The 18,548-nt window shown below is 40.6% G+C and overlaps 1 protein-coding gene across 11 annotated transcripts in view; it reads right to left on the reverse strand.

Annotated features, from left to right (window-relative positions):
• Positions 1–18,548, reverse strand: part of Ccdc171 (coiled-coil domain containing 171) — a 310,848-nt gene that overhangs the window by 241,974 nt on the left and 50,326 nt on the right. For all 11 annotated transcript variants that reach the window (XR_013110616.1, XM_076934712.1, XM_076934713.1 and 8 more), the window contains 2 exons: positions 6,621–6,713; positions 3,440–3,600 (listed from right to left, as the gene is read on the reverse strand). Coding sequence is in view for 10 of the 11 variants with exons in the window: in XM_076934712.1 (XP_076790827.1) it covers positions 3,440–3,600; positions 6,621–6,713 (254 nt within the window). In the remaining variant the exon portion in view is untranslated. The remainder of the gene's footprint in view (positions 1–3,439; positions 3,601–6,620; positions 6,714–18,548) is intronic.

Consider the following 18,548-nt stretch of genomic DNA (forward strand, 5'->3'; position numbering starts at 1 on the left):
GGCTATGTACCAGCCTGTTTCCAAACCAAGCCCTGCACTTCTGGACTCATTAAGATGTGACCAAGCAACCTCACGCTCCTCCACCACAGACAAGAGTTGTCCTGGCACTGCACCTTTTCCAGCCTAAACAGTGAGCTAAAATAAATCCATCCTTGCCTAATATGGTGGTGCATGCCTTCAAACCCAGCACTCGGGAGGCAGAGAGGAATGGAGCTCTGTGAGTTCAAGGCCAGCCTGATCTACATAGTTAAGTTCCCAGACAGCCAGGGCTATACAGAGAAACCTTGTCTCAAAAAAAGAAAACAAAAACATAATTATTATAATCATCATCACCACCCCCACACCATCATCATCATCACGACCACCTATCCTTCCTTAAGATGCTTTTGTTGGGTACACAGTCAGTATCATTCACTTATACATACTGATCCCTCAAGTCACATCATTCTCATACTGCACAAAGCAGAAGCTTTCACATTACACAAGGAAAGAAGCAATGGGACAGGGGAAAAGATCTGCAGGAATGGTCATGAGCACAAGGCTTTAACTGCTTAGTTGTCAGTTTTACAGTCATTATTAAGTTGTATTGTTATAACACAATTACATGGAAATAACAGATCGCTAAGGGGCTGAATTAGTCACTTGTTTTCACAGTGGAAGTACAAACGATAAAATAACTTTAAAAGCAAAAAAGGAACCAGTGAGATGACTCAGTGGGTAAAAACACCTGATACTAAGTCTGAGTTCAATCTCTGGAACCCTCATGTCGGAAAAAAGTTGTTTTCTGACCTCCACAAGGACACCACGGCACATACACACACACAGGCACACAGGCGTGCACACATGCACTAAATAAAGATGTTAAAAATTTTAAATTAAAAAGTGAGAAAGATGTGCATGGTTTTATAGTTTCAGAACAAGGTAAGCTGGCTTCTTTGCTCATGGGCCCAGAGTAGACGAAATGTCATGGCAAAGAGGATATGGTGTGAGAAGCTGCAAGCATTGTAAGTAGCCAGGAGGCAGAGGGAACCCTAAAAGCACTGAAGACACATTACAACCTTCAAACGCACGCCCTCAGCCACCTACTTCCTCCCCCTCCCAATAATGATGTGAAATTATAAATCCACCAGCAGATTAACCCTTTAATTGGGTCAGAGTCCTCACGAAGCAGCCACCGACTAGGCCTTCAGCCTTTTTGGAGACACTTCCTATCCAAGCAACAACAGGGCCGTTATATAAAAGAATTAAAGGACTTGGTGTGAATTCTTAGAATTGTCAGCTGACACTTGGCCAGAATACAAAATGTGAGCAAAACTTTCAACCACCAAAACAGAAATAACAGCAAAACAGAGTTCAGGAAAGAATTTCCTTGGGAGCCCAACTACAAACAGACACAGGTGAGAGATTCTTACGACAGACATCTTGAAAGTCCCAGCCCCACCTATGGAGACTTTTCTACATCCATGAAAGAGAACCATCTACCTTCTGCTTTGATTTTGCCAGGAACGTATTAGCTCACCAAAGATGTTTATTATCTCATCGCTCTAAATCTTTTAACCACTGAGAGCCCAATCTGCCTTCTCGGCAGGTTTACTTCTTACATCAAAGCAAAACTAAAGAAACCTACTAGACTTTTCATAAAAGTTCTTCATATATATTTCTATGCTGCTTAATATTTAAACATACATTTGAATATTTAAAAATATTCAAATATATTAAATGTACAAATTCAAGCAATGACTAAAATAGAATAAATGAGACTATCCTGAGATTAACATTAGAATATGATCCTAGAGAAGGCAAGAAAATTCAGCAAAGAGACAGTGAACTGGCTCGGCAAGTCTAGCTCTTGCCACACAAGCCTGGAGACCTGAGTTTGAAACCCTGCAACCACATAAAGATGGAAGAACACTGACTCATCAAAGTTTTCTTTTGATGTCTACTAACAAGCCCCAACAAATAGTAATACATAAAACAAATTTTAAAAGGAAAAAAGACATCTTGGTTAAGAAGTACTTTTAAAGCTACAACTACGGCACAAGACTGTGATCCCAGTGACTAAGAAGGCTGAAGCAGAAGTTTCCAAGTTTGAGGGCTACCTACACTTCATTAAAAAGTTCACAACCAGCCCGGGCAGTTATGTGGGACTCTAACTCGATACAAAAGTAGAATACAGAATTAGGTATGATATCATGAACCTTTAATCTTACCAAGTGAGAGGCACAGACAGGCAGATTTTTGTAAGTTTGAGGCCAGCCTGGTCAACATAGCTAGTTCTAGGCCAGCCAGAGATACACAGGATATACCCTGCCAGAATAAACAGAGAGAAGGAGGGAGAAAGGAAAGAAGGAAGGGGGAGGGAGGAGACAGACAGACAGAGAAAGAGAAAGAGAGAGAGAGAAAGAGAGAGAGAAAGAGAGAAAGATAATAAAGCTATCAATAATGTTCTGATTCTTATTTTGAGGACAATGGTTTGAAATTTTTTGAAACATATTAAAAATCTTCCATTTTTATACTATTTCACAGAACTTTCAAGATGAAGCCTTTTGAGCTAGAAAAGGATGAGATCTGCTGGAGTCAGATGCTGACACCCACGTGTGAACTATGAGTCCTCTTCCTCATGAAGATTCTATTTTCATGTCTGAAAAGCTGGTAGTAAAGGGGAGAGGAGAAAGCTCAGCCTGTAATGTGCTCGCCACACAAGCCTGAGGGCCTGAGCTGAGATATTGAAGTACAGCTCTGGGGGAGGAGAGACAGCGAGCTCTCTGGAGCTCACCGACCAACCAGCCTAGCTGAATCAGTGAGCTCCTGGTTCAGGAGGTCCATGAGGAAGACATATGGAGAACAAATGAGGAAGATATTCCACATCAGCCTTCAGCTTCCAGATGCATATGCACAGATGTGACAGACAAACACATGCACACTCATATCACACACACACACACACACACACACACACACACACAGAGCAGGATAAAGAAAAAGTAGCTACCTTGTAGGGTGTTAGGTTAGTTAAATGAAATTATTTGGTAGCCATGTACAAATCGAACCATAATGCACGTCTCTTTCCCACCAGTTGTAACATTATTGCAACTACTACTATTTCTGAATTTCAGAGAAATCTAAGCATTGTCTCCCCCAGTAGCTTATAAATCAAGATGTTTAAGACAGCACTATATTAATAAACATGCATGCGCACTCAAATATTTACAGTCAGTGTACAAATGCATTCTGGGACTTCTTAGAACACTTCAGAGCAAGAGACCATCGCATACTTACCTTCAAGGGTCACCTGCGCATGTCAGAGGAAGACCTTTGCTCCTTGGTCCACCACGGACACTAATATCAGCTCCGTATCTGCAGACCGAGGACTACATCTTCAAACATAGCATTCATAGCACCGTCACACAGACTTAGACTTTTACCATACGATACTCACATGCTCAGCTTTGCACAGCTCTCCTGTGCGTTATGCTTCTCTCGCTCATATGCACTCTCAACCTCTTTGAATTCGTTCTTGATCATTTCCAGGTCGGCCACAGCCTCCGCTTGGCTGGCTTTTTCTACTTGTAAAGCTCCTTCGAGATCTCGAATCCGTAACTACCAGATGACAGAGAAGTAAGGTTTTCCATTAATTAATTAATTTCTTCACTTTACATCCCAATCACAGACCCCTCTCCTTCACCTCTGAGAAGGGGTAGGTCCCTCCTGAAAAACTAACACATCCTAGTAGTGCAGGACTAGGTACATCCTCTCCCACTGAGACCAGACAAGACCGCCCAGTTAGGGGAGCAGGATCCACAGTCAGGCAACAGAGTCAGGATAAGCCCCTGCTCCAGTTGTTGGGGTGAACCCACATGAAGACCAAGCTACACATCTGCTATATATGTGCAGAGAAAGGTGGGCACAGAGACCCACAGCCAAACATTAGATGAAGAAGTAATTTTTAAAAAGCTAAAAATGTTTGCTCCAACGTTCGGTAGTATAGGGGCTTTTCAGGTGTTCAGAGGTCTCTATAAATTGGCTAAGTTTTAGAAGCTATGCTTTGTGCTTCCCACAATTATAGTTAACTCAGTCATTCTGGATTTCTGACGGGGTTGAAAACTTATAGCTACTGACCTTAAGAGAAAAGATTTGAGTGGATGGTAGTCAGCTGACATTCATCCTAAAGCCAGGTTCAGAACTAAATGTTTTAGTTAGGATAGATGACAGAGGTGCTGGCTAGTCAACAAAAGGATGGACTGGGTATTAGGACTATCCTGTACCTCACTGGTACAAATTGGCATAATTATGCTCTAATTGTATTTTGAGAGAAAAGTTTCATTTTAACAGGAAGGGTGATGTGTAGGAGGAGCTAAGGTAGGAGGAGTACTGAGAGCAAGAAAAGGAGTAAGAAGAGGAGGAGAAGAAGGATAGGAGAAGCTAGGTGATGAAAGAGAGAAAGAGGGGGGAGACAGGGAGGCAGATATTCATGTATCTCCACCAGTCAAAGATAGTTGTTATATCTAGGTCGGTCAGTGGGTTACACCTCTGATTGAACAATTCCAAACTTATAACGCTTATGATTAACATTATTTTAAAAAATGTATAAATGCAAAAAGGAAAAGGGGGCATGTGATAGGGGTTTTCTAAGGGGGGTGGGGGGGAATGGGGAAAGGGGATGGCATCTGAAGTGTAAATAAAATATCTAATAAAAAAAAGGAAAAAAAAAGCTAAAAATGTTTGCTTCCATTTCAAATTGAAAAGACTATTTTATCAACAACAGATTTTTGTCATTTATCTAAACACTACTTTCTGTTTTTGTTCTAAAAGAAAATAAACAAGGTGGTTTTTATATAGATAGATATAATATTAATACACACACACACACACACAAATACTTGTATGCATGCAACACCAAAGAATGAAAATAGAGGTGATGAATTAGGATAGCAGGGAGGGTATGTGAGAAGGTTTGGAGAGAGGAAAAGGAAGGAAGAAACATAATTAAATTACAATCCCAAAAATAGAATATTAATGCAGGAAAGTCTAAAAAATTAGAAACAAAACCATAGGCTCTTGTTTTAAATTGTTCAATGAAACAAAGTATAGAGGAATGAAGAACTGAGATACAAGAAGCAGAAGCTGTACCATGCTATCAACGCTATGCTTTGCCTTCTAATGCATTCACATTTCTTTCATAAACTATCTTAAGTGGTTTTGAAGAGTAAAAGAAACATTAAGACATGAATATCATTATAAGATTAAACGTGGGGCTGGCAAGATGGCTCAGAGGGTAAAGGCACCTGCCACCCAGCCTAATCACCTGAGTTCAGTCACCAGAACCTACATGACAAAGGATAGAATCAGCTCCCACAAGTTGTCCCCTCTGACCTTCATGTGTGCATTGTGGTGCGAGCACACACACACACACATGCACACATGCACACACACACATGCACATACACACATATACACAAATAAATGCAATTTCAAATTAAAAAAAAAAAAGCTTAAACAGAGCCCTTTACCCCTGGAGACATTTTTACTGTAGGAGGGGAGCCTCAACAGTCAAACCACCCTGACTTGAGGGTAATATTCATACTGATATGACTTGATAACTTGGATTTCACTTAATATAATCTGGAAGCAGGACAGTGCAAGGGATAATTACAAGTCATAACTGGCCTGAGGTAGGTTTAAAGCTGGGCAATGGGTGCACCAGAAATTGATTTTAATAATCTGCTAACTTTTGCATATATTTGAAATTTTGCAGAATACGACATCTTAAAAGTAGATGCCTGTGTCTACCAACAGCAGAACAAAGTGCATTTTCTCAAAACAATGATCTATAGCTGTTGAACAGCTGTATACCACTTTAAGAACAATGTACTGCTCTTATATCCTGCAGAAAGCAAAACCCAGACCACTGTACACAGAATGCTAAACCTGGATAAATGGTGAAACGAACAAGAATAAACAGACAAGCGAAGAACTAACTAATCACCCTGCAAAGTGCCAAATGATATTTCATGTGTTTCAAGATGCTGACATTTGGATGCTGAATCCAAGTATCAAAAGCCTCGTGCCCAGAACAGCACTATCGGGTGGTACTACAGGCCCTCGGGAGGTGGGGTCACGAAGGAGGCCCTGGCATCAACAAGAGTGGACTACGGGACCTGCTTTGTCCTCTTGCCTTGCTTCCTGGCTCACTGAGTGAGAGGTGAGTGCACTCCCTCCATGATATGGTGCCTCACCAGAAAACCACACAAGTGGGGCATGAGTCAAACAAACATGAACTCTTTAGAAGTAAGGTTCTTAGGCAGGGTCGTCTCCTGAGTTCCACTGTGGTCAAAGAAAACCAATTGATCCTAACAAGTCATGGGGGCTGCGTGAACACTGCATTCTTCCATCACAGTACAAATGCTGCCACACCTAAGACAAGACCTAAGAGCAGGCAGTGGTGACACCCTGGCCTGAGGCTACAGTGTGCCAACATCACCCCTAACAGAGATACAAAATGGTACCCTTACCCTGAACACGAGTGTCAGAACAGTATGCTACCATTCCCAACTCAGACCTTAGCTTCCTAGCTGCTGCAACCTGAAGAAATTTATGCCAAAATTACATTTGCATCTTACCTGAATAATTTCAGAATTAAATTTTGATTCCAAATGCGCTGCTCTTTCTGCTTCAATATTCTCTTCTAACTTCCTCACTCTCAGAGTGGTTGCCTAGAAACAAGTTACGTTCAAATTCATCAACATCAGCATTAAAAACACATAGAGAGTGCTAAACACAGAATCATAACTAATACTTCAGATGGCTTAAGCTCTGTAGCCAACCCAGAACCCACGGTCCTCCTGCCTCAGCATCCCACATCCTGGTATAACAGGTGTATCTAGCCCGTCTCATACTTTGCAGGAAGAGAGTGTAAAAAAAAAAAAAATGCCCAAGAAGAATGTTCCAAAGCCTTGTGTCTTTTTCTTTTTTAATCTTACTGAGGTACAGTCTATGTGTAATTAATTAGGAAGAAACTCTATTTCTGGGCACACACTTCCATGGTGGCTGCTATACTACAGAACATAGGCTGACATGTTCCCTTCTGCCCCATGGTCCTCTCTAGACACACACTCAGGCCTGCATTCCGAAGAGTCATCCTGCATCATTCTATGTTGCAAAGCACACAGCTTACAAGGCACTTTTGTACACTGTGCTACTTGCTTTATTTAGATTTTAATACCATGTCAGTACTGTTTTCTCCTTGAGATGGTCTCCCAGTGTAGCCCTAGCTGGACTGGAACTCACAGATATGTGCCTGCCCCAGTGCTGGGATTAAATGCACTTTCACCACGCCCAGTCCTTTCAATATTTCAATAATTAACATTTATTTTTATTACTTTAAATTATGCATAAGGCGGACCTACGTGCGAGTGAATACAGTGTCTGTGGTACCAAAGAGCGTGGGTCCCCTTAGAGTCTGAGTTATAGGCAATTGTTGAGTTACCCAATGCTGGTGCCAGGAATGAAACCTGGGCAGCAATTGTTTCCAACTGCTGGGTCATCCCTCTAGCCCTCCCTATCAATATTTCTTAACAATTTATTACACTAGAAAATATGTCTCCAGAGGCAGAAAACAGTAATTCCAATATGAAAACTGTAGACGGTATAAATCCAAAAAGACCAAAGAATACTTTCTAGGCTGGGTGGTGGTGGCGCACGCCTTTAATCCCATCATTTTCCCCCTTTTATATGGATTTTTGAAACAAGGTCTCTCTGCATATCCCTGGCTGTCCTAGAACTCAAACTGTAGACCAGCCTGGCCTCACACTCAGAGATCTGCCTACCTCTACCTCCCTTATAGCCGATTAGCATGTGCCACCACGCCCAGCTAACATAGTCTTCTTAAAGGTAAAATGTGGGCATTTGTATCCTCTAATACTAGATTATCTTGAAAAACAAGTATTCCATTCAAACTGAAACTAGCAAGTGTTAATAGTCTAATGTGAAGATTCAAACCAAACATTCAAAGATGGGAGATGATTAAATTTGGATACTTGATCAAACTAAAGAGTTATTGTATTTTTATGATTTACTTCTTATGTATGAATGTTTTGCCTGCAAGTTTGTAAGTATGACCTGGTGCCCTCAGAGGTTAGCAGAGGGTGTTGTATGCCCTGGAACTGGAGTTATGGATGGTTATGAGCCACCGTGTAGGTCCTAGAACTGACCCTAGACCCTGCTCAAAAGCATCAAATGCTCTTCCGCACTGAGCCATCTCCCCAGCCCTTAATACTATTTATAAACGTACGGTAAGTACTGATAATCTAAACTTTCTATCTCTTTGAAATGTAAACTAGAGCATCCATGAATGAAATTATATGTGGATTGGCTTTAAGTATATTCAAGCTGGCATGAATATTGACCATTGGGGGTAACTACTGAAGAGACAGGCACACAGGGATGGTCATTATGGTACGCTTTCATTCGGAATGCTTCAAGTGTTCCATATAGCACTTTCAAAGAGTTTTTAGGTTTGTGTTATGAGTCTGAGTGTTTTACAAGCATGTATGCGTGTATGGAGATCAGAAGAGGGCTTTGGACTCCTTGGAAATGGAGTTTCAGATGATTGCTTCTCTGCAAGAACAAATGCTCTTAGCTGCCAAGCTTTCACTCCGGCCCCAAGATAACAATTAATTTTTTATTTTAGGGTTTTTTGTGTTGTTATTGTTATTGTTGTTGTTGTTTCTTGTTTGCTTTGGTGTGGCTGTCTTAGAACTCTCTATGTAGACTCAGCTAGCCTTGAACTCACAGAGATCCACCTGCCTCTGCCTCTGCCCCTCTGCCCCTCTGCCCCTCTGCCCCTCTGCCCCTCTGCCCCTCTGCCCCTCTGCCTCTGTCTCTCTAGTGCTAGGATTAAAGGCATTTGCCACCATGCCTGGCTAGATTTTTTATGTGTATGATTGCTTTGTCTGCCCATAAATTATATACACCACATATGTGCCTAGTGTCTGAGAAGGTCAAGAAAGAATATCAGATCCCCTGGAACTGGAGTTACAGACAGTTGTGAACCACAATATGGGTCCTGGAAACTGAACTCAGGTACTCTAGATGCATTGAGGGGCTTGCTTACAAATTCAGGGGGTTAATCCATGACCATCGTGGCAGAGAGCATGGCAGCAGGCAGGCAAGCATGGTGCTTGAACAGTAGCTAGAACTTACATCTGACCCACAGGATGAAGGTAGAAAGAGACTGGGCCTGGCATGAGCTTTGAAACCCCCAAGTAACACACCTTATCCAACAAGGTCTTACCTCCTAATCTTTCCTAAACAGTCTACCAACTGGGAAACAAACATTCAAATATATGACCCTATTGGAGCCATTTTCAATCAAACTACCACATACACACATAAACAGATCCAAAATAACACAAAAGATGAAACAATGACCTAAATTCTGTTCCCCATTGTTAAAAAAAAAAAAAAAAAAAAAAAAAAAAAAAAAAAAAAAAAAAAAAACAGTGCCTTTCATATTTGACTTTATATTCTCAGAACAAGGGACTCTACAAATTATGGATATAAACCATGGTGTATAGTATAGCAGAGAAATTCTTAGGCATAGCCCAGACCACAGTGAACAATAACCTGGGAAAACCTATACTAATAAAAAAAAATTTTTGTATAGGGGCTCAGCAGTTAACAGCACTGGCCACTTTTCCAGAGGTCCTGAGATCAGTTCCCAGCACCAGCGTGGCACCTCATAACCATCTGTATCCCGTGTAATCTGATGCCGTCTTCTGATATGCAAATGTACATGCAGACAAAACATTCATATGCATAAAATATATAAACAAATCTTCTTCTAAAATTATGTAAATCCTACAAGATGTAGTTGACTTGGTCAATATGCGATATACTCATTTTGGATCCCTGTGGATCAGGAGGCTAGAAAAAAGTCCATGGGCTCTGAGAATAAGATTTTTAAAATGAAGGACAAAGAAACAAAATTAGTCTAAAAATATCAAAGTATTTTTCTCAGGTGCCAAAAAAATATTTTTTTATCAAAATGATGGTTCCTATATTTAGGGGGTACATACACAAATATATGTATACACATGTGCGCACATGTGTGAAGAGGTCAGAGAGCAGCATCCGGTGTTATTTCTCAAGCATCTTCGTAAGTTTCCAGTACCATTTTGGTTTGGCTTATGTTAAGTTTTTAGAGGGAGGTTGAGACGGGGCCTCCAGTGAGCCTGGAACTCAGCAAGCAGGTTAACCCAGGTAGCCAGGGAGCCCCAGGGACCTGACCATCTCCATATCTCCAGGGCTAGGATCAAGTGCAAGGGAAAACTTTAACCAGCTGATCTATTTATCGTCTTGCTCTCATATTTTATTAAAATACAGAATATTCCACAATTATGTAATAAAATAAGCAACAAAATATTTTTATTTCTTATACAAATAATTCAGTAACTAATTAATAATCTGGCTCCCACTCAAAAACATCAAGATAAAGTTCTAGTTTTCTAGGCTAGAACAAAATGAAATAGGTTGAAATAATAAGCTGGAGATCACATTTTTTCACACCTTCCCATTTTAAATGAAATATGCCAAAAAAACAAATTTACATGTTGTTTATTATTTATTATTATAGCTATCAAAAAACCAGCAAGGCAATAAAAAAAATAACCAAGTCTTTAAACAAACACCTCCCAGGAGTAGGATTTGTTGATACGAATAATTAAATAAAGGCACTCATAATCTTTTTTTTTAATCTTCCAGTCTGGTAAAATAACTCTTATGTCCAGCAGAGGGTGCTATAGTAACACCAACCTGAAATTCTCTCCACATTCTCTCTCTCTCTCTCTCTCTCTCTCTCTCTCTCTCTCTCTCTCTCTCTCTCTCTCTCTCTTACACACACACACACACACACACATCCTGTAATACCAAAGAAAGTCATAAAATATGTCACTAATATTTAATTCTAACATAATCACAACATTAGTGGCACAAAGTATAACATAATTATAATTAAAGTTCAAATTCAATCCAAAGTCTTAAATTTAACTACATGTAAGTCAGTTGTCTATATATAGCTTGGCCAGTAATAAAATATAACATATCTGTTTACTAACAGTGAAAACAATGGGCTTCTATAATCACATAAAACCAAACATGATTCTTTATTTGGTTGTTTTGCTGTTTGTTTGTTTTTTCACATTTAATTACTGGGGTGGTTTGTATACGTAGAGGTCCAGAGACAACTGGCAGGAATCGGTCTCTCCTTCCACCATGTGGGGCCTAGGAATCTAACTCAGGTCACCAGGCTTAGCAGTAGATGCCTTTATGTGTGGAGCCATCTTGCCAGCTCAAGTATGTAATTCCTTACATAATACATACCTTGCTTTTTATTTGATGATTGACGGGTCCTTTATTACAATATACTAGCTGAGAGACTTTCAGCCTAGGAAATACTATGGATTAATATAGCTCTTTTGATCTTATTTGCATATCACTAAATCATAGTAAGCATAATCAGATAACCTTTCACCCTTAAGGAAGTGAGTTTTCATTCCCCAAATAAAACAATATCTAGAAAGCTACTCAGCCTTGGAGTATATTACTTATCACAAACTAGGCCTGAGTCACCAATCCAATCCAGCAGCAGAACTAAGTAAACGCGCCCAGATGTTCTCCACACTACATCTGTCCCTGCAGCTTGAATGGGCACATTCCAAAAGTTCCATCGTCGTTCTGAAAGTGTTTGTCAGTGAATGCTTCAAGTCTGAACGAGACAGCTGAGACTATGATACTCTTTTCTCCACAAATACAATACATTTAGCTTAGGAGGCTATATGTGAACTAAAAGGAGTTAGTCGAGGAAAACTTTCTGTACACTAAATAATATAAATATTACTAAGTAAACAGCAAGAAGACGGGGGAGGGGGGAACTCTCGCCCAAATACCTATTACTTAGCTGCTGTTCCCTGGTGGCCCATATAAGACCGTGTCCCAAACGTTTGTAGCTCACTGCAGAATATCAACAAATCATGTAAGTGGAAAGTGGTGATGATTTTTCCAGACTTCATCATCTGGTAATTCCTATTATTGAACAACTTTATATGAAACCAACATGGTAATAATCCATCTTGTAAAGCTGATTCTGAGCTTGTAATTAATCATCACAAACTGACTAACTCTATAATGACTGTTCGATAATCTACTTTATTTTGTTATGTTTTAAGGACTAATTTATTATACATTTGTTAACATTTAACCACAACACTGTTCTTCACCTGGAGGAGGAAAAAACAGTCACTAAACTTTAAGCCTTTCATCTTGTTTTTTGTTTTGTTTTGGGGTAAGTAAGGTTTCACTGTATAGCCCTGTCCACTCCTGAACTCACTCTGTAGACCAGATTACCCTTACACTAACAGATCCACCTGCCTCTACCTCCTGAGTGTTGTTATCAAAAGCATGTAACACCACAGCCAGATAAACTTTGAGCCAGTCAACAAGTTCACAGGCTAGTGAGATGGCTCAGGAGGTGAAGGTGCTTGCCACCAGACATGATACCCTGAGCTAGACCACTGGGAATCACTTTAGAAAGAGAGAACTTATTCCACAAAGTTACCCTCTGACCTCCATACGTGTGCTACGGTGTGTGCACACATGTATGCACACAGGAAAATTACTTATGAATGAAAGAAAATGTAAATGGCCTCTGAATTATTTTTACTATTAAAAAAATAGCTCCCACCGGGCGGTGGTGGCGCACGCCTTTAATCCCAGCACTTGGGAGGCAGAGACAGGCGGATTTCTGAGTTCGAGGCCAGCCTGGTCTACAGAGTGAGTTCCAGGACAGCCAGGACTACACAGAGAAACCCTGTCTCGAAAAACCAAAAAAAAAAAAAAAAAAAGCTCCCAAGAGTCAACATATCCAGGTATATTAAAGATAGGAGCACCATAATATCTCACCACTTAACCAGAGTCATATATTGAGGGGGTCACAACTAAGAAAATCTGAGTTCTTTATTAAACTTGTTCAAATCAATTATCTTAGACAGTATTACTTAGTCTGACCATGAATGTAGACTGTTCTGTACATATGTATATGCATATATACATATGTATGCATGTGCATATACATGCATACTGTGCGTGAGGGTGTGTATATGAAGGCATACATGCATGTACATACAAGTACACATGTGAACATATATGTATATAGAAACCAGAGGATAATCTCTGGTGCCATCTCTTGGGAGCCATCCACCTTGTTTGCTGAAACAGAATCTCTCACTGGGACCTATGGCTTGCTAATTCAGTCAGGCTGCTTGGCTAATAAGTCCCAAGAATCCATCTGATTCTGTCTGTGGTTTATAACAAGTATGGATGAACCACAGTCATATTTGGCTTTTTTATGTGGGTTCTGGGGCTGAATCTCAGTTTCTCGTGCTTCTACAAGTATTTAATTAACTATCTCTCTAGCACTTTAAAGTGTGTGTGTGTGTGTGTGTGTGTGTGTGTGTTTTCATAGGAGGTATATACATGTGTGCAAAGGTAGACATGTATGCATATGGGCACATATGTGGAGGTCAGAAGTCAACTCTGACCATTGTTCCTCAGCTCGCTTGCTCTCTCTCTCTGTCTGTCTCTGTCTCTCTCCATCTCTCTCCTTCCCTCTCTGTCTCTCTCTGTCTCTGTCTCTCTCTCTGTCTCTCTGTCTCTCTCTCTCTCTCTCTCTCTCTATATATATATATATATATATATATATATATATATATATATATATCCTTCATTTCTCTGTGTAGCAGCACTAGCTGTCCTGGAATTCGCTCTGCAAACCAGGCTGATCTAAAACTCACAGAGCTCAGTCTGCCTCTACCTCCCAAGTGCTGGAATTAAAGGTGTACAGCAATGATGCCTGGTTTCAGTTCCCCTCTTTTAAGACAGGGTCTCTTATTGGCCTGGTACCCCACAACTAGGCTAGGATGACTGAACAGTTGTAGAGGGCATGAGGCCCTTGTGACCACAAATAAGTACTAAAAAGCCAGGAATATTAAACATGTAGGGTTATCTCCTTAACCCTGGCCTTGCCCCAGCCCCAGCCCCAGCCCCAGCCCCAGCCCCAGCCCCGGCCCCGGCCCCAGCCCCGGCCCCGGCCCCGGCCCCAGCCCCGGCCCCGGCCCCCGGCCCCGGCCCCGGCCCCGGCCCCGGCCCCTGGCCCCGGCCCCGGCCCCGGCCCCGGCCCCAGGCCCCGGCCCCGGCCCCGGCCCCCGCCCCGGCCCCAACCCTAACCCTGAGGTATATACATGTTTTCTGCCAGGAAAGCTGGGAGCAGATATAGTTGATATCCTGGTGACCTGTCCTATCTGTAGGTCCAGGCCATACCTGAAACCCCCAGACTACGATGTTTACCCCACACTCTCTTCCTCACTAGATCTTTATCTTAAACATTGTATTTCAGTCAATAGAACCCATCCTTAGGAGAGATGTCTCGTGTATTTTATAGCTTGGTGATTTCTACAATGACCAGACCACACCAGATCCTCCACTAGGCTCTTAAGCTATAGAACCCATTCTTATGGAAGAGATCACGTGTAGTTTGCAAAAGAATTTCAATATAGTCATGCCTTGAGCTTTATTGTGATATTGTCACCTGGAAACTTCTATCCTAAGTTGTACTGAACTTAAATATGTCTAAAATAAACTGCACAGTGTCAGACTCTGGAAGTCTGAACCAACACCAACTAAGTCTTGCTGAACGGGATTTGCTTTTGCCTTACACAGATTGTTACTTTGCTAGCCCTGGTGTTTGCAGAGACTGCACACAGACAGTGAGCCAAGAGATTTACCTGCCTCTGCCTCCCTCACGCTAAGATTAAAAGTGCATGTCTCCATGCCCAGCTTTTTCCCATGGATCCAGGGGATCAGAATCAGATCCTCTATGTACCCAAATAATACGGGCTGCAAGCACTTAACACCATTGTATCTCTCTGTTGGCAAGACTGTTGAGCAGGTAAAGGTGCTTGCCTCCAAGCCTGATAACTTGAATTTAAACCCACTGTACCCCAAACCCTAACCCCAAATAAATACCCCCTCCCTTGAGTGACTTTTTTATGTGTTATTATAGGAATAAAAACCTATAAAACATAACTAAGAATAATCACATATTAGTCTAAAACTAGCTAGCTGCTCTTCTAGAGGACCTGGGTTCAATTCCTAGTATCTTCGTGGCAGCTCACAATAATCTGTGACTTCAGTTCCCGGGAATCTGAGGTCCTCTGTGGCCTCTGCAGGTACCAGGCACATGTATGGCACATAAATAGACATGAGAGCAAAACACCCACACGTATATACATACATTAAATTGATTTGCATTTTTAATAAATTAAAAAATAAAATTTGCCTGAAATAATTTTAGACCTTTAGTATAAGTCTATAGATACCAGAGCAATTAAATACTTTACAGAGAAAAAAATCATTATAGAACCACCCATAGACATGGCTTAAAGTTTAGAGATATTAAACTTTTTCTCCAATAAGTCAAAATTGGCATACTTAAAATTAGCAACAAAGCCGGGTGGTAGTAGCATACACCTTTAATCCCAGCACTCAAGGAGCCAGAGGCAGGTGAATGTCTAAGTTTGAGGCCAGCCTGGTCTACATAGTGAATTCCAGGATAGTCAGGGCTACACAGAGAAACCCTATCTCAAAAAAAAAAAAAAAAAAAAAAAAAAAAAAAAAAAAAAAAAAAAAAAAAAAAAAATTAACAACAGGGTTAGTAAGAACTTAGTAGGTAAAGGCTCTTGCTGCCAAGAATAATGACCTGTGTTTCAGCCCAAGGATACACATGGTAGAAAGAGAACAAATCTTATGAGTTGGCATCTGACCTCCAAACATGCTCCATGGCACATGTGCGTACAAACACGAATAAGGGTAGGTCTGGAGAGCTGGCTCAGTGGTTAAACCAGTTGTGGATCCTGCAGAAGACTTAGAACCCCTGAGTGGCTCACAAACATCAGTAACTCTAGTTCCAGGGGAGCTGAGACCCACTTTTGACCTCCGAGAGTATCAGGCATGCATATGGTACACACAGTCATACGCATAAAATAAAATAATTTTATTATTTTTACTTAAGTTTTTACTTAAATTTTATTATTACCTAAAAATAATTTTAAGTATTAAATTAATTAATTAAATGAACAACAAAAAGAAGCCCACTACTATCTAATGCTGCTTCGCAGTTGTAAAGTAAATAAATGTCTGTAAAGTGATCCCAGGCTTTGATAGACACCTAAGTGGCATCTAAATGATTTTATTCTAATATTCAAAGCACTGACTACTATACCTGGTGTTTTGTTTGTTTGTTTGTTTTGGGTTTTTTTTTTCAAGACAGAATTTCTCTGTGTAGCCTTGGCTATCCTGAAACTCTATTACCACCCTTTTTAACAAGTAATATAAAACCACATAGTGTTTTAAAATTATAAAAATACCATTATAGAGCCTTTATTAGCCAGAAAAGATATTCAACACAAGTAGAACAGTAACTTTAAAGTATCACTTAGAATAGCACCTGATTCTTTTTTATTGAAAATGGTCTTCTCTCACACTATACTGATTTTTTAAATAAATGCTCTAACCATATAAAAATTACTCCACTTTTGGTAAGCATGTAACTATATCTTTGCAAAGTTCATACTTCACATTACCACAGAGAATTCCTAGATATTTCACACCTAGCTTCCCCACTGTACACATCTTTTATTAGTATAGTACAAATAACTCACTCTAAAACTGAAAAATGGGACTAAACATATTTCTCCAAAAAAAAAAAAAAAAAAGATACAGAAATAACCAATAAGTACATGGCATGATATTTGACCTCACTATAAATGAAACAGCATTTTACACTAACTGTGGTATTTATCATTTTAAAGACTGGTGAAAATGTGAGGAAACCCAACAGCCAATACACTGTTGTTAGGAATATGAAACAGTCCACAGCAGGAAGTTACCATGATGTCTCAGTCCATTATCATCATAGCAGGAAGCATGTCAGCATCTAGGCAGGCATGGTGCTGGAGAAGGAGCTGAGAGTTCTACATCTTGATCCACAGGGGCCTAGAAGGAAACTGTGCTCTGCAGGCAGCCACTGGGCATAGTTTGAGCACAAAGATCTCAAAGCCCACCCCCACAGTGACACACTTCCTCCAAGGCTACACCTCCTCCAACAAGGCCACACATTCTAATGGTGCCAATTCCCATGGGCCAAGCATATTCAAACCACCATACACGTGATCTGGTGTTATTAGCTAGAATTCTTTACAGGAAGAGAACCAAAAGAATGCATGTATATCATAAAAGGGATTTTTTGGGTTGGTTTAAACATAGAAGCTGGGTAATAATGGCCACCTACACACTGGGGAGGCAGAAAACTGCAACCTCAGCACTCCGGACCCAGTGTTGAAAGCCAAGCAGCTCCCTAGGGGATCGCTTTTTTCTGGGTCCCTGTTTAAAGGCCAAAGAAAATGGTGTGTGAGGTAAGTGGGCCACAGAGGTGACAGACATAGACACTGAGAAAAGGAAGGAGCTTGAAGTTTTGGGTGCAGTCTTTCTTGGATGTCCCTTCCTTATCTGCCTGCCATTTTAAGGTCATTCATCCAGACCAGGTTCTTTCCCTGCTGTCCTTACCCATGTGCCAATCCTCTTTTGAAATGTTTGCACAAATACACAAGTGCAATTCACAGTCCTAGGTACCCCTTAACCCAGTCAAGTAATGACTAAGGACAACTATCATCTACCCAGAAACTCCATCCTTAGGTGTATATATATATACCTGTGGTGGTTTGAACAGGAATGGCCCCCACAGACTCATGTATTTGAATGCTTGGTCTGTAGAAAGGGGGCACTATTAGAAAATGTGACCTGTTATAGTAGGTGTGGCCTTGTTGGAAGAAGTTTGTCACTGTGGAGGTGAGCTCTGAAGTCTCCTTCTTATGCTCAAGCTAAGCCTAGTATGGCAGCCTCCTGATCTCTGTGGATCAAGATGTAGAACTCTCAGCTCCTTCTCCAGCACCATGTCTTCCTGCACGCTGCCATACTTCTCACCATGATGATCATGAACTGAACCTCTGAAACTGTTAGCCAGCCCCTGATTAAATGTTTTCCTATATATGAGTTGTTATGGTCATGGTGTCTCTTCACAATAAAATGCAAACTAAGACACCCAAAATAACTGATAATATAGCCTCATAAAGTTTAGACACAAATGTTTATTACAACATTGTTACTATTAGCCAAAATGTGAAAATAACACAAATATCCATCAACTAATATATACAACAAAGCTATGTATGAAGAAATAGCATCCAGTCATAAGAAGAAACAAAATAATGATATATGCTATAACATGTCTAAACACTGCATACATTGTGCTAGGTGAAAAAGTCAATCACAAAAGACCAAATATTCCAACTGCACGTGCATTAACCATCTAAAGGAGATAAGTGTACAAGGAAAGGAAGAAGATTAGTAGTTGCTTATGCCTCAAACATTGAGAAACA

The sequence above is a fragment of the Arvicanthis niloticus genome, chromosome 5 (assembly GCF_011762505.2).
Source record: "Arvicanthis niloticus isolate mArvNil1 chromosome 5, mArvNil1.pat.X, whole genome shotgun sequence".
In the NCBI taxonomy this organism is placed as follows: Eukaryota; Metazoa; Chordata; class Mammalia; order Rodentia; family Muridae; genus Arvicanthis; species Arvicanthis niloticus.